Consider the following 17,854-nt stretch of genomic DNA (forward strand, 5'->3'; position numbering starts at 1 on the left):
TTTTACCTGTGTACTTAATTGCTCCGAGCTCAATTTGAATGTTGTTGTTATTTTTCCCGCCAAAGGTTTTGCATCGCAGAAACCATAAGAAAATAATGAAATTTCAGCGATCAATGAATAATCTGGCACCATCATAGCGACTGGACGGAATAGAGCTTTCAAATTGTCTGGTAATTCCGTTCGTCCCGCATAACCAGGATTCATAGTAATGAAAACTGCACAAGATGGCTTCAAAACAATTTCTTCTCCTTCGAAGATAAATCTGAGAAATTTCATTGTTATATTTTATATACTAATACCAGTGTTTTCTAATCTTTTTTTTTTAAGTCATAATTCAAATTTATAATAATCTTTCTTTCTTTATATAAAGTAAATAAAATTAAAAACAATGAATACGATTCGTTTGAAATAACACGATTGTTTTTGAGTTAAGTTAACGAGAAAATTTTAATATTCTTGTAAAATATAATAATATTATTATATTAAAGCGAGTATGTAAAAATCTTTCAATAAAAATAATTCCGAACTTTCATGAGCCTTTGAGTAGCGACCCACAGATTGAGATTTAAATAATTTTAAATCTGATATTTTATAGATGATATATACGAAATGTTGCTTACATATTTATATACTCACTTATCAACCCGCATTTGTTGCGCTTGCTGGATTGTCATAATTTGCTGAGCAATAACGGACAATACTTCAATGTCTATCCTATTAAATTCATCAAAGCACGCCCATGCACCTGCACTGCGAGAATTAATATCAGAAACATGAAAAATTACTATGGAAAATATAAAGAACAAATATAAAAAATAATTGAGATTGTAAATAATAATTAATAAATGCAATATTTGTCAATGTGAAAAATTACATTTTAATTACACGAATGTAATGAAGTTGACATTAATAACCAATCGAAAACTTTTATGAATTTGCTAAAAGAAAAAATTAATACTTTCATTATGAAATTTAATAAAATTTACAATTAATAAATTTCAATGGAATTATATTTATATTATAACTAAATAATTTTTTTATACTTATAAAAAATTACCTATATTTATATTTCATTGATAAATATTGATAAATAATATAATTGATAAAGTCATTCTCATGTGAGAGATAGTGTTGTTAATATTCAATAAAAACATATATGTTTAATTGTTAAATAATTAACAGAATGAAAAGTAAAAAAAAAAAAATCGAAAATGCTTTTTAAAACTATCATTGAATCTTGATTTAATTAAAATAAAATATTAATTCTGAAAAAAGTTACCTTGAAAGACCTTTGAAGAATTTTCCCATTGACATGAAATCTAATTGATCGGAACAATTGAATACTACACATTGTATGGCAAACGCTTTAGCAAGATCTTTTGTCGTTTCCGTTTTGCCAGTCCCAGCAGGGCCTGCCGGTGCACCACCGAACTTCAAGTGCAATGCCCCAGTTAAGGTTAAGTAACATCGATCAGTTAGAGGAGTAATGACTAGTCTTCCAGTATTTCCTAAATACTCGTATCTTTAATAAATATTGATGTAGTAATTAAATATTTAATATTGTTGGGTTAATGCTATTATATGATACAATATGATGTATAATACATATGTAAGAAAGAAATTAAAAAAGAATAAAAAATTGATATCTTTTTGCATAATATTGATCATAAAATTTATGTACATTTATCATTTGCGAAAAATTGCCAATATATATAGTTATTTATATACATACCCATATTGGAATTCCGCATTTACAGCACGAATCTTTAAATCTAAATCATCTACCCAATAATAGCGGAGCTGTGAGATCCAATTGAAATCGTTTACGTTAGTCACTTTGTCTTTTACTAATTTATACAAAACATCTCGCGCGTGTACTTCAATCGTTATTACTGCTTCCAGCATTAATCTCTGGATTTCGGTTTGAGGATTTCGTACCAATTCGCGTAAATCGTCTAACTGTAATAATAAATTTTCCATTATTTTATATCTAATTATATAAATAATTAGAATACGAAAAAATGAGAATATTTTGATTGTTTATAAATGTTTAGAATAAAAAATTACTATGAATGAAATAGAAACTTATAATTAAGATTAATTAAGATTAATTTGTTTCGTTTTATAAATTTTATTTTTTGTTTATATACTTTTTTGAATATACTACATAAATTAATAAAAAAATTTGAAACTTAAATATTATTAATAATATTTAATCATTTATGTTTATTTTTTAGTTTAATAAAATGATCAGTTTAATATTAAATTATATTCACTATAAAAAGAAATTTTATAATAAAAAACATATGTATACAAGATAAAAACAATTCAAATATATGCTATATATATAATGCTATTGAAATAAATTTAAATTGAAATATTTTCATATATTCCCATCTTATATAATCACGTGTAAAATTTCAAATATTTCAATTCAAACTTCATCATCATATTTTAATTAATTATGTTAATTAATTAGAAATTAGTTTCTATTAAGTTATATAAATTTTAAAAATAAAATTTATTATACAAGTTTAATTTTGAGACTATTACAAAATATTATTACAAAATTATTACAAAATAGTTATAGAGATAGATTTTATTTTCATAATATATTTCTTTATTTATTATTTATGGCTGCATTTTTATGCAATATTTAAAATAATTATTTTTAAGAAAATTGAAATGAAATAAAAAATTACGAAGTCATAACACTATTAAGTATTAAAAAAGTATTTAAAACTTTAATAATTATCACGTAAAGAATTTAAAATAATAGAAATTACAACTCATTTATGTTATCTACGATAACTACAAAGTTTTTCAAAAGCTATGTTATAATTACTCAAAAAATAGAAATTATGCAAATGATTAATAAAAGAAGTTTCATATATATATTTTTAATCTGTCCTCTTGCATTTAATATAAATTTCACATGTTTATAATAAATAACATTCATCAAATGAACAATTATGAATCCTATTAATAAGTAATATTTTTGATTTAAGATATTCCATTTATATCCTAGAGAATTATTATAACAAGAAACAATGAAATGGAAAATTTAAATCAAGATAAAATTAAATCAAGTAATAAAAATAAATTATAAAAGAATCTATTTCCATAAACATGATTCCCTATGTTAATCCAACAAAAAAAAAAAAATAAAAATTAAAATAAAAAGTATCTTACATTTCCCAGTAGCACCTGATAATAATCTTCAAGTTTCTTCTTATTGATCGCATTCTCCACTTGTGCAGCCCAATAAGTTTGGCCGCAACAAAGTGTCACTTGTCCCGGCCACATATATACCCATACTTTCCTTGGAGTTTCATGGATGACTTTTAATGCTTTGCGAATAATCTCTCTAATGGTATTACGCATTACTCTTTCGAGATCACCCAGCCAAAACTCAACACTTCTCTCCGGATACATAGGTGGATCAAATATCACCTCTTCACCTTCCGCAGAGTACATTCGAGTAATTTGCAGATCTTCTTCGAATCTTACTCTGTATATATTCTCGAAACACTTTCTGAGATGTGGCTGTACCGTTTGTACGATCTTTGCATGCGACAAGATCTCCAATAATTCATCGTCGCTGAGGAAATAGAATCGGGGGAAAATCTTTCGTTTTATTTCCAGATAATTGGATAAACCTTTTTGTACTACTTCCAGGAGACTTGAACATTCTTGAAGACTTTCAAGGAGACTTTCATCAGGACATATTTTGATAATCTGTTGTGAAAATGTTTTTAAATTAAATTAGATTGAATTAAAGATCAAATACTTCAAAATTATATTATATATTTAATATATATTTAATTTATATATATTTATTAATATATTATATTATTTATATATATTATTTATATATTAATTTTTATATATTTAAATGATAAAAATTTTAGAAGTTTTTATAATTTTCAATTATATTTATAAATAAAAATAAATTACTTTTTAAGTATACTTGAAGTTATTTACTAATTTTTTGAATTTAATCCATAATTAATTTAATCTGAAAAATTGCTAATTTATTATCGAATGTCGTTATGGAAAATATATTTATATGCAGTTACATATTTTATACGATAAAAATAAATATCTTATATCTATAATACCTATTCAATATTGATAAATCGCTTAATTATTTATATTAATATCATGAATTTCACGATTAAAATTTCACGATGAAATAATTCGTTATATATGTATTCATAATTGATCAAATATTTCAATTTTCAATCGTATTAAATATTGCGTTATATAACGTTTCAAATGAAAGAATATATTAAAATTAAAATTACGTAAGGATTTTCAAAAGCATTTTTCATGATCCGTCTCCAGTTTCGTTCCATGGCGTTGTATTTCCTTGTTTCCAAGGGTAATTGAACTTTAATATCTTCTGAAGTAAATATTGGTTCCAGATACATCCATTCTCTATAATCCAAATTTCTTATCATCAAAACAAACAAATCGCATTCCATATGATTCTTCTCTCACCTTTGTACTTCTATCCATAGATGAAGAACTTTTTGTGTCAAATTTAATTTTCTCTCCCATTCATTGATCTCGTCCTCGAAGGCGGTCTTCAATGGACTGTATGCAAGCTGTTGCACGTTAAGAATATGATGATCTAGCATCATCAACGTTTCCTCCGAGACCTTTATTATATACGTTCCTGCATAGATAAACATAGAATTGTTTAACAAAAAAAAAAAAATTATCCAAAGATTGCAAATGGAAAATTTTGATTCAAATGATATATTTTATAATTTTATTTTTCCTTGTAATTTTTTCTTAAAAATTTTCAAATTACATTTATTATACTTTTGATAGAGATGATTAAAAATTGATTAAAAATCCTGCATAGATAAACATAAAATTGTTTAACAAAAAAAAAGAATTATCCAAAGATTGAAAAATTTCGATTCAAATAATATATTATAATTTTATTTTTCCTTATAATTTTTTCTTAAAAATTTTCAAATTATATTTATTATATTTATCACAGCGATGATTGATTAAAAATTGTGAAAAAAATTATTTGATTTGAAATTGATGCAAGAAAATTAGAAGAGTTATGATAATAATAATTAAGAATTGAATAATTAGTTACTGAATAATCTAAATTTTTAAATGATCTTATTTAAAAACTTGTCTACTATCTAGAGTAAAAAGTTAATAAAAATTAAATAAAAAAAAAGAAATATAATATATATTCAAATGTATTTCATTAGACATAAAATAATGAACACTAATTAAATTCATTTATGAAAAGATATATTGTGTATTTACCGGTAGTTTTGTATGGAAGAGTCTCAAAAATAACCATTTCCCATTCTTCGATCATTTTATTCAATGTTCGTTCTGTAGCATATTCTTTGGCCGCAGTATCGGCGACCGTTTTCACCAATTCTTCAAACTCTTTAATACCGAGAATTAACAAACTTTTAAATGTTATGGTGGGTTTAAGAGCCATTAATATTCCAGTTTGCGCGCTCAATTGCTCGAAATGGCGATCCTTCATTCCTGGCTCTCGAAGAGCTTGTATCAGAGGTATAAACGGTTTGAATTCATCTATTTGATCCCTTATCATAGTTGCAACTGCCTGCACCTCTGCGTTTAGAAAAAAAGAAAATTATTCTTAAATTAAAAAAATTATTTAAAAATATCATGAAACTTAAAAAATATCACAAAACTTTTTTTCATTAATTATGAAACATGTATTAAAAAAATTCTAACAAAACATGTATTAAAAAAATATAGGAAAAGCTTGTTCATCAAGTTGATTAAATAAATTCAATAGATTCACATAAACGTATTTAAGAAATATTTTCTTAACATTTCTTAAAATTTTCTTTTATATAGTTGTACAAGTTGTAATGATTAATAATATATAACGTAACAGTGCTTTAACATCATTTTAATTTACAAACTATATATATTTTTAAATCGAGATTCCGCAACAACTTTCATTTGTAATCATCAAATTATTAAATTACTTGGAAATTCATGGAATGTTCTAATTGCTCGTGTTATTTGCCGATACATATCGACAACAAGACCTTCAATTTGAAGGCCGTCAATGTTCATTAAAGGATTATCCATCCATATGTCGTGCCATTTGAGCCAATCTATAAATAGGAAAAAATTAACTCTATAAGAATTATCTAGTTTTAGCTTTTAATAATTTTTAACAAATGCTTTTAGGAAATTTTAATAACGTTTTCGAAAAATGAAAATTCTGAGACGCCATTGTTTTAAATAAAATTGAACTTTTTGTATTCTATTCCTAGAGGAATAAAAAGAAATTCAAATTAATATTAAAGTTTTTCTTTGATTCATACTTTTATAGAAAATATAATTACAACTTTTAATTACAACTTTTATTGTGAGAAATTCATTCTAAAAATTTTAGACAAAATATAAATATACATGTATATATATACATTATGTATGTATAATCTTAAATTTATATTAAAACACAATTCCTGAGAAAGAATTCAATTTTTCTTGAATTCAGTTCAATTTTAAATTCAATTATTCTCTATTACTATAGTTTATATCTCTAAAAAAATCCATTTAAAATTTAATGAATTTAATAAAATAAAAATGGATAAATAATTGGATGCTTACCCGAAGCCGTGATCCATAAGTTTTTGTAAGGTTCGAATTCCTTTATGAGCTTATTTAGGTGTTCAAAAGGCACTACTTTTAGGCCAAATAACTTTTGTCGTTCGTTGAGCAATAAACCATTTTCTCGACAATCGAGCATAACCTTCCATATCCGCTTCACATCTAGAGCTATCTCGTGGATACGGGTAACATCCGTTTGAAGAGCAATGTTTGCCACATTGCCCACCAAAGTGTCTATTTTTTCCAGCAGCAAGATCTCATCCTGTATTTGGATTTTATGGAATTTTTCTTGCTCTTCCACAAATCGTTCATTCGTCTCCTGAATCTAGTTAAATTTTTTGATAATTATTTCGATGTGTTAAATCTTGAATATAATTTAAAATTAAAACAAGAAGTATAATAGTTACTTGAGACAATATTTACTAATTTAAAATTTAATAAATTTTGAAATAAAAAGTGATTTATATATATATAAATTAACATTATTTATTTCTATTTCTAAGCTCAAAATTTCTTTGTATTTTTTATATTATTTTGTATAATAATTTGCAAGTAACTATGTAATCTTGTTTTTTATAATATTACAAAATATAAAAATATAATGGAAAAAAGGAAACTAGAGAATTCTATTTTCAAAATGAATAAAAATTTTCACGATACACAATATACTATATAAACATATCAGGAAATATGGAATTTTAAATGTAGTTTTATGAACCTCTCGAGACTTTCAATATCACCTGCGAAGCATAAAATATATGTATATACACTCATGATATCCTATAATACAGTTGGTCGAAAAAATATATGATAACAGTTATTTTAGCCCATTTTATATAAAATTGTACAGAGAATAGCAATTGAAAATTTATTTTTAATAAATATTTGCTATTTTTATGCTATAATGTAACACATTTTATTTATCTTATCAAAAATATTTTTGACATATTTTATATTATACACGTTGTTAAGATATTCGATTATTTTTGAAAAAATAATATAAATTGAGAAGCAATTTATTTTTGTACTAGAAGCACTTGTATGTATGCAATCGATCGACCGCTAGCTCGCTTAATTACCAGGCGTTTATTAACACAAGTTAATGAAAAATTACAATTAAATCGTTACAATTAAATTCTAATTTAAAATTTAAATCTTATTCGTTACTTCTACGTATCAATTTTTGTTTTCGATACAACTCGATGCTCTTTTTTTTTTACTTATTTTTTACTTATATTAACCTTATGTTCGATATAAGGAGAACTGAATTCTAGGTCAACCAAATCGATTAAACATATTTTATTACAGGGATTAAATTTCGATTTTACTAAAATGTGTACATGATAAAATATATTTATCATATGGTAAACGTATTCAAAAATTGGAATTCAAATTGTTTATTATTATAGTATTGAAATTTAATTAATAATTAAATGTAATTTTTTTGTAAAATTCGGAATTTTCTTTGTATTTTTCCGAACATGAAAAAGAAATAATGGACATTGCATTATTTGAGTGAATATTTAATTATAAAGGATTCACAGAACTCTTTTATTTAATTAGCAATCTTATCAAAGTACGAGGAAAGTAATTATTGGGTTTTGCTTACTTAGTGATGCTTCTTATTTGACCTAAATAAAGAGAAAAGCAATCGTTTAAAAGTGGTTTGTAAATAGAAAATATAATTGTATTTTTTGTCAATCATTATGAAAAAATAATTTATCAATTTTTTTTCCATTTCGTATGAAATATTTGTATCACAAAATCGTTCAAATTAAAAAAAAAATTTTTTGGCAAGAAATTTTTCATTACGGACATATGCATATTTCAAGAATAAAGCAGTTTAAATATTAACGATATAACTAATGCCGTTCATATGGAATATACATATTTATTGTAGCAAATAAAGCTGTAACTTATGAAAATATGTTGCAACATTGATAGAGGATATTAACATGATTAAAAATTAAAAGGACTAAAAAAATTGACGTTAAAATAAAATTTTAATATTTAAAATTTTTGAATAAATGACTATATAAAAATATTTTTTGATTTATTATATGATATATTTTAAATATTGGAAATTTTTGAAATCATATGCAGATTTATATTAAAATATTTCAAATTCGTGATAGTTAATTAATTTTAATAACGAAAGAATTAATACTGTATTTAAATGAACAATTAAAATTTTAATTTATCAATTATCACCTTATTATTTCTAATTTTCATAAATGATAAACATTATTTTCAATTAATATTTTAATGTCAAAAAAATTAATTTATTAATAAATGAATTTTGATCAAATTTAACTCTCTAATTTAACAAATATTTTACCTCTTTCTCAATTTGAAATGGCGATCCAATCACTTCCCATTTCGCTTGAAAATCATCATCGGATATATTCCAAAGAAAACTATCGAGAATATCATAATCTATTTTCAATTTGTCCATCTTTTCTTCGAGATCCTGTACTCGAAGTGGTATAGTTTCCATCCAATCCCGTATTTCGAATATGTGCTCGATATTTTGTGGCACTTCTTTCAATTTGTATCTTATCTGCCTATATTCGTCCAGGATATTATCAATTTCCTTTCGTATCTTTTCCGTGAGCATAATGAGCAATGATTTAGCACATTCAGTGCGTTTGTTTACAAGAAACTCTTTCAAGGGATAAACGTTCACTACAAACGCACCAATGGTAATAGCATTCGGTAAAGTAACTTGGAGATTCTGTCTCATCGTGATATGAAATGAAATTTCCTCTTTTATCTCGGCCGTAGTAAGTTCTTCTTCCTTGTATTCCCTTCAAAATGGAATTTCATTTAATCTCGATAAATAAATCAACTGCGTCTTTTGACCTCGTAGGTTATTTGACGCGTTCTGTTTGACAATAAGAATAAAAATGCATTTAATTAAGCATAAAAATAATCAAAATTCATTATAGATATTAGCTTTACTATTACTATTACTTAGTATGAATATTAATTAAGCCTACTACTGTATTTAAGTGATTCAATTTATTGTTGGAATATTTCCTATTAACTTCGAGTTGTCAATATTTGTTTTTGTGAATTTAATGAATATAATATGATGAAAATAAAATATATGAAAATAATATATGAAAATAATATAATGTATGCATTTAAATTTATACGTAAAATATAGTATTTGAAAAAATTAAAAATATTAAAAAAACTATGATAGATATAGTTGTAATAACATGTATCTATCAATCTCTATGTTTTGATTCACTGATTCCCTCTGGTGGATTTCTATCGATCATATATTTATTCAGTCGGTAATGTTGGCAGAAAAGTTTTAAAAGTTAAGATACTCATTATTACATTTATTTAATAAAAATAAAAATTAAGATTTAAAATTAATTTTATTTTTCATGTATCTAACGATTCTGATGATCATATTAAATTGATTTTGATCGATTCATTGTAATTTTAATTTTTATATAAATAAAAATAAAGATAAACAACATATGTTATTTGATTATTATAAAAATAAATCATTTTTTATTGTTTTAAGTTTAACTTAAAACAATTTTGTTATGAATATACTCACTCAATGTATTTGGCGACGTTAAGATTGAAGAATAATTGATATCGACTGAATTCTTTTGCATAAGCTTTTAAAGGTATTACAGACTTCTTATATGCTTTTTTCAACGATTCACGAACATCGCATACCTGATCCTCGAGTAGACCAACGGAGCTTAGATATAGGTGAATAGGGAATTTTAACTTCGGAAGTAGAAAAGGATGTATTTGCCTGATTTGATGACAGGCAGTAAGTGCGTTATCGTATAAAATAATGATACTTTCCTTGAAAAAAAAAAAAAAAAGAAATGAAGAAAGATTTATGAATGAGATATTTTTCATTTTAAAATAATTTATCAAGATATCTATGGATATATCTCTTTTAAAAGAATAGAAAAAAATATTATGATAAAATATTTAAAAGAAATTCCATCAAATTCTATTAAAAACTAATGTATTGATTTATCCATTTAAATTAATAATAAATAAAAAAAAATCGTTCATTGTTAATTAATACGAACGAAAATACACTTACGAGAAATTTCTCAGGATTTGTCGAGTAAAATGGTTTTTGCTCATCCATTTGAAGGTCAAGGAGAAAAATAGGCATGCCAGCAGGATAAAACTGAGTATTAATGAGATCATCTCCCCAAACAAATGATTCGTCTATATTTAAGACACATAATGCTGGAATTTCCAGAATATTTCTATAGAATTTGATCGATTCTTCCACCAAAACTCGTAGCGCATACTAATTAAATTAAAAAGATTATAAATAATTAGTTTCATTATATAAATAAAATTGTATAAAAGTGAAATGTATCTTATAACTTTTAATTTAAGTTACTAATATAGTTAACAATAAGTTACTAATATAGTTAACAAATTATTGTGTAAAATGCACTTGATATTCCATATTTTTCTATTTTTTTTTTTAACTGGAATTTATTCAACTCTAAAAAATAACAATATTTGTAAAAATACGATTGTTTACAATTTTTTTTTTTTTTTTTTTTTTTACGCTACAATAGATATCATTCTTTGTAAACTAAGGCTTCACTTCATTTATATATGCATAAAAAAACACTATATAAAAGAAATCTAAAACACACTGTTTATATCTATTAAATTTTACAAAAAAATGATACATATTGTATTTCATCTGACAGAATTATTTAAGATAATTACAAAAATAATGTCATAATTCAAAATACTGAAATATTTTACTTAAAATTTCTAAAACCAAAATATTAAAATCAAGATATTAGAATTATAAAAGAATGATATCTTTGCATTGCTAGATGTTGAAATAATTAACCATTTTCTACTATAATAAAAATCTATTTCCTGAAAAATTTATTTTTATTAGTTACATTAATCAAGCATCTATTTATTCATAATATATAATATAAAAAATATAATGAAAATATATCTTGTATATATTTTCATATAACTTGTATAAAATAAAATTATTATATATCTAATAATAACGACATTTCTTTCTCAATGTTCAACATGGCCGTATTCGTAAGCCAAATCTACGCTGCGATTTGTGTCAACACTGTCAATAGAAGCATCATTTTCCACCTCGTCGCGTCAACGACTTTCGAAACGGGCTCTCTCGAGTAAAAATTTTATTTTTGTGAGTAAAAGAGATAACGCGAAGTGTAACATTGGCACGATTATCATATATGTCGATCAAAATTGGTTTTAATTGTTCAAACTGATAATATATGTACACAATATTACATCATTAACAAAATCTATTCACTTTCCAGAAGATTTCATTCTTTTTTTCTTCCTAATGTAATTTTTTTTATATAATAAGTTATTTAATTCACAAATTATTCAATTCTTAAGAAGAATACAATTTATCTCTAAAAAAAAATTTTGGTTTAACTTATATATATTAATAAAAAAAAATCGACGAAAAAAATTATTTATTTCATTCGTGCTTTTTTGTGAATTGTTATTAAGTGATTGTTGATTGATTATTATTAATTTTGTGAATTGTTTTATGCAATTTAGAACACTTTGTAAAATAACTTGTAAGTGATTGAAACTTTGAAATGATTGCAAATAAAAAAAAAATTTTCATTAAACGAAATCGAATAAAAAATTTTGAGAAACACGATATCTAATGAAATTTTTTTAGAAATGAATATTTTACTTAAAAGAAAATTAATTTTAATAAAACTTTTTATTTTTTGAAAAGAAAAAAATATATTTTTTTTTCTACTTCTTATTTATGTGAATAGTTTAGAAGATATTTAATATTTTTTTAAAATTTGAGATATGGAAGAAAGAAAAAATAGCAATATACATGTATATATTTTTCTGTAATTTTATGCAGGCTAGTTAGTTTTGTAAATAAAAGTCAAAGAAAAATTATATTATACCTTTTTTCATCGTCATAAAAAGTTAATTAAAAGAAACTTTTTTCAGTTTTTAAAAAAGAAATATAAAACAACATATTTATGTCTATAATTTTTACGTCTATGAAATATATATAAATATTATATATTATGAAATATATAATTATATATATATATATTATAAATATATTATATATATTATATTATAAATAAATATAAATATATAAATATTATAAAAGCAAATATAATAATATTATATTATTTTAGATTGACTGTTTTTGATTGTACTTGTATATGTATCTACCTGCATACGAAGATTAGTGAGATTCATGAAACGTTTCAATTTCATTATATCATACACGTTGTGATCCTTTTGTTCGAGATTAAACCATCCTTTTCCAAGATCTCGAAGACACATTCTTATTGATTGTGTAATTTTTTCTAACCATGGTTCTTTCAAATATTTAATAACCGTGATGGTAGCCTGTATTTGCAAATCTTCGAATTCTTTTAACCTTATTTGTTTTCCGTATGAAGTGGCGAATAAATTCATAGATTCAGCTTGCTTACATTCTGCTACAGTACATTTCATTGCATTGTATACTTCTTCGTGAACATATAATGTTATCCAGTGAGTGGATTTTTTAATTTTCTAAATAAAAATATTATTTTTTTTTATATTTATATATATACCGAGTAAATATTTTTAAAACTATCATTTCGATAAAAGTTAGGTTATCGTAAATTTATAAAATTTTATTCATATTTATTTATATTTTTATTTTTAGTAAAAGTGAAAAGTGAATAATATTTTTATTCAGAATAATTATTGATTTATAAAATGATATAAAATTCTCGTGGAAGCATTATTAACGGACAGTTACCAAAAAGTTTTTCATGCCCGTATCAAATTTGCCTTTTTTCGGCACTTTCATAGGTTCAACTTCAGGTATCCATGTGATGAATTTAAACATTTCTGGATTCTTTTGTATCATTTCTCTCCACATGAGATCACACATTGTGCGTTGATAATCCAAGGAAATTTCATCGATCAACTAAAATAGAAACAATTATGATACAATACAATGGTATATTATTATGTTAATAGAAAATTTATATGTTAATCTATTATGTTCATTATTATTAAAATATTTAAATTATTCTTAAATATTTTCTTTTTATATCAAATTTCATTTAAAAAACTTTTTACGTACATCCATTATATTTTTGTGTTTGTATTTTGTATTGAATTTTTGATTCAGATGAATCAAACGAATAATAATTTCTATTTGTTCTTCATCCAACCTGGTCATACCATCCATTTGCATGCAGTCCAAATAAAAATTATATCTATAATAAACATATTTAAAATAAATATTAAAAAAAAAATTACAATTTAAAAATTCATCATATTCATCGAGATTAATATTTAACGATACCTTTAATATTTTTATTTCTATAATAAATAAATAAATAAATCTCTAATCGTAAACAAAAATTACTTTACAGAAGCTTCAGCGATTTTTCTTTGTTCGACAGCCGTCACCACTCTTTTCGCGTAAAGCTTAGAATCTTCTTTGGTAATTCTGGGATCTTCAGCAAAGAATCGAATATAAATTCTCGGTATCTCGAATTCCCGTTTTGTACCGTCAAGTGTGAGTATACTCCACAATTTTTTATTATAATCGTAATCAAAAACAGCGGCTTTAGTCCAAATGAACAAGTTGTTCAAGAACTCGTCATCGAGATGGAATATTTCGTCTTCGGATCGATATCTTGGTACGAAAACGCTAGCTGGCAACGGATAACGCTTTTCATCAATGAAACCTAAGTTTATCCAATCTTCTATTGTTCTGTAACAAATATGAAAATCGATGCATATGACATGGTGTATTGTTTCAAAGTTGTTTCATTAAATATTCGCTGATATTCAATGGAAAATAATTTTAAGAAATCGATTTATCTAGAGATTATTGTATTAATCAAAACTTATTGTAGACGAGATTTTAATACTTTTATTTACAATTTATAACGCACACGAACACAAGGCTAAACAATTAACAAATATTTTTTTATAAAAGCATATATATATATTTTTTAAAAAACTTATTTTCTATTACATGTTATTTTTAATTAAATTACTTTATAAAGAAATTTTATTCATAAATCGTTATATTTTATATAATTTATATTTATACTTAATAATATAATTTAATTTATAATATATAATTTTTATTAATAAAATTATCGAATTTATTAAATTTATCGAAATTTGTTGAAGATTATATAATAATATAATAATAAGTATAAACAGTTTATATAACTTTTTATTTTTCTCTTTTATCATTTATCATTTATCATTATTGTTTTTAAATCGATTATGAATATTTATTTCAAGAAAATGTTTAAAGAATAGAAAGAAATCTTAACATATGTTTGATAAAATTTTGTTTTACTAAATAAATTTCAAATAATTTCTATGTTACAGCATTTTTGCTCACATACCTGCAATCGTAGTCCTCGTTGTCAAAAATTTCCAAAGGCAGAAAATGTGCGATACTAAATAAACCATATTTCTCGTCGTAGGACAATAGAGATACTAAGGCGGATGGAGGCAACATTTCTTTTGGTATAATGTTAACGCTCGCTAAAGTATCCTGAATTTTTATATGTTTGTACAATCTTCGCCTCCTTTCCATCTCAACATTTCGTGGACACTGCTTCGGCGCCACATCTTGTTCCATTTGTACTTTGGGGATGAAGGTCTCCGCAGGAAATATCTGTTCCACGAATATTTGATATTTTTTTTATAAATTTTAATATAAAGATATTTGTAAATTTATAAAGATATTGTAAATTTTAATATAAAGATCACAGAATATAATTAAAAAGTTATTTTTAATTATATCCGAGAGTATTTTTTCTGTTTTATAGAAAAAATAAAAATTAATTAATTAATACTTCGAAATAAAATATTCTCATAAATATTCTCATAGAATGAATTTTATTTATTTTTTTTTGTTTATGCGATATTTTTGCAAATTTAATTGATAAATAATAAAAATTGATAAAAAATTTCATAAGATATCAAAAAAAAAAAATTAAATTTCTATCATTTCTATTTTACTTTAACTCATTTCGACAACTTAGAGAATCTTACAATCTTTTCAAATATTTTTTGATGCTTACAATTGATCGATCCGGGGAAAAACTCATCCATCTTTTAGCTTCACCAAGAAAATTATATATTTCATCATCCAGTAATTTTCTAATGCAGACGCTATGTTGCTCGGTGGCAACTTGCCATGCAAGTTTTACTCTTCTTGGTGCAATTGGTATAAGAACTATTTCCGGTGTAACAGGATTTTCCGTAGTTCCTGTTATTTAATTTATATACATATATAGTTAAAAAATATTGCAAGTAAAAAATGTGTTACAATAAAAAAATATTTTTGGATAGAGTAGAAAAATATAATATTTTATTCTTAAGATATTTAAGATAAATAATACTTCATCTAAATTTAAGAATTTAGATAAATAAATTTTTAATCATTTTAATTTACCTGTTATGATTTCGGAATAATAACCTCTTCTTTTTATTGTTTGTTTCTCCATATTTATAACTTTCGATATAATCTATTTTACTTTTAAAAATAAAATTGTATTTTTACAATTTATGTACACATTAACTTTCTAAGTATTAAAATAATAAAATATTTATTCTTCGATTAGCATTAAAAATAATAAAATACGTAATATATGACATTTTTAATATTCATTATGAATGTGAACTTGTCTGTTGCATTATTTATCGATATTTTTATTATAATTGTTTTCAAGAAACAAATCGTGGTAGTTTTTTATCCAAAAAGTCACTGTTGATGTTTTGACTCTATTTGCACTATATCAATATCAAATATAAATGTAACATACGATAATTCTTCATATTATTAAAATTTTAAAATTATCTTATTATATGTTATATGCGATTATATGTTATCGATTCAGTGAAAATGATTATCGAATTGTCGAGTCACATTTCTTTCTTTCGATTTGATAACCGAAATCTAAATGCAGTCATTTTGGTTAATTACTATGTAAATATGTCATTCTTGATTTTTCTGTGTTTTGTCTGTTGCGTAAATTTACATTTATAATTATTCTTTATCATCTGTATATTATGCAATTAATATATATTTTTTTATTTTAATTATTTGGTTGTTAAATTCTTTTTTCTTTATTAATTTTCTTCAATTTAAAACTTCAATTTAAAACTTCAAACTTCAATTTAAAATAAGATGCAGTTCTAACCAATCAAAAAATTGCTAAAATCCAAGCAAGATAAATCAGTGCGCATTATAGTGCACATAACCTCAGTAGAATTGAAAATCATCATTATGTGTTTCTCCGGCTGAAATTCGTAATTATATAAAATTTTTATTTATAAACTATTGTATTATATTTATTGAGTTTAGTTAATAAATTATTAAGCTTTTTTAAATATTATATGTATTCATTAATATAATTATTATATTAAAATTGAACGTCCTTATGCAGTTTGATTGTAGCTTTAAAAGTAGGATGGTTTTGAAAGTTTTTACGCATCATAATAATTAAAAGATATCCGATAATTTTTATGCAAATATAGTAAAACTTTATTTATTTTAATGAAATGTAATTCTTATAAATTTCCTTTGTCTCTTTTTATGTATACAGAGATGGAAAGCTAGATTGGTTAATATGTATTTCTTTCCTCAATGCATCATCCGTTCAATTATGTATTATTATTTTTATTTGTTTTGATTTAAGTTCGAAGCTCCAACGTTGAAAATATTTTTTATAAGTCAGTCTTTCTAGAAAATGATGGTTCATGTCACGTTTGATATGTTTCGGCTTGTCAAAAATTGACAATATTCTTTGTGATTCAATACATCGATTACTATGTGAGAAATCATTCTCTGTCGAGACTTAATCCGATTAAATATTTTGTTTCATATGACTAATTTATTTCATGATATTTACTTAATATTTTATTATATTTTATTCTTTTATTTTTTATTAATATTTTATTGGTATGTGTTCAATTATTTATTAATAATATTTTGAGGAATAATTTTTTTTTATTCATCTATTTAAATTCATCATTTATTTAAATTATTCATCTAATAATTATTAGAATTATCAATTTTTATTGTGAATTTTTAAAATAGAATTGATTTAAATTATTATTTTATAATATAATTAATTTAATCTTATACATTTTATGTATTTAAATATTTGATTTTTTA

At 23.4% G+C, this 17,854-nt stretch overlaps 1 protein-coding gene across 1 annotated transcript in view; it reads right to left on the reverse strand.

The window, feature by feature from the left end:
- The window catches only part of LOC102679457 (dynein heavy chain 1, axonemal-like), an 18,274-nt gene extending 2,037 nt beyond the window's left edge, over window positions 1-16,237 (reverse strand). Inside the window, exons 1-19 of the mRNA XM_031511151.1 lie at window positions 16,130-16,237; window positions 15,756-15,943; window positions 15,072-15,346; window positions 14,069-14,419; window positions 13,790-13,916; window positions 12,871-13,197; window positions 10,727-10,942; window positions 10,217-10,476; window positions 8,978-9,446; window positions 6,640-6,964; window positions 6,006-6,137; window positions 5,299-5,619; window positions 4,504-4,681; window positions 4,308-4,440; window positions 3,193-3,738; window positions 1,733-1,959; window positions 1,280-1,522; window positions 637-750; window positions 7-262 (exon numbers count right to left, since the gene is read on the reverse strand). Coding sequence (XP_031367011.1) covers window positions 7-262; window positions 637-750; window positions 1,280-1,522; window positions 1,733-1,959; window positions 3,193-3,738; window positions 4,308-4,440; window positions 4,504-4,681; window positions 5,299-5,619; window positions 6,006-6,137; window positions 6,640-6,964; window positions 8,978-9,446; window positions 10,217-10,476; window positions 10,727-10,942; window positions 12,871-13,197; window positions 13,790-13,916; window positions 14,069-14,419; window positions 15,072-15,346; window positions 15,756-15,943; window positions 16,130-16,181 — 4,740 coding nt within the window. The 5' untranslated portion in view covers window positions 16,182-16,237. The remainder of the gene's footprint in view (window positions 1-6; window positions 263-636; window positions 751-1,279; window positions 1,523-1,732; window positions 1,960-3,192; window positions 3,739-4,307; window positions 4,441-4,503; window positions 4,682-5,298; window positions 5,620-6,005; window positions 6,138-6,639; window positions 6,965-8,977; window positions 9,447-10,216; window positions 10,477-10,726; window positions 10,943-12,870; window positions 13,198-13,789; window positions 13,917-14,068; window positions 14,420-15,071; window positions 15,347-15,755; window positions 15,944-16,129) is intronic.
- Window positions 16,238-17,854: the final 1,617 nt, after the last annotated feature.

This window comes from Apis dorsata, unplaced genomic scaffold (genome assembly GCF_000469605.1).
Source record: "Apis dorsata unplaced genomic scaffold, Apis dorsata 1.3 scaffold_293, whole genome shotgun sequence".
Taxonomy (NCBI): Eukaryota; Metazoa; Arthropoda; class Insecta; order Hymenoptera; family Apidae; genus Apis; species Apis dorsata.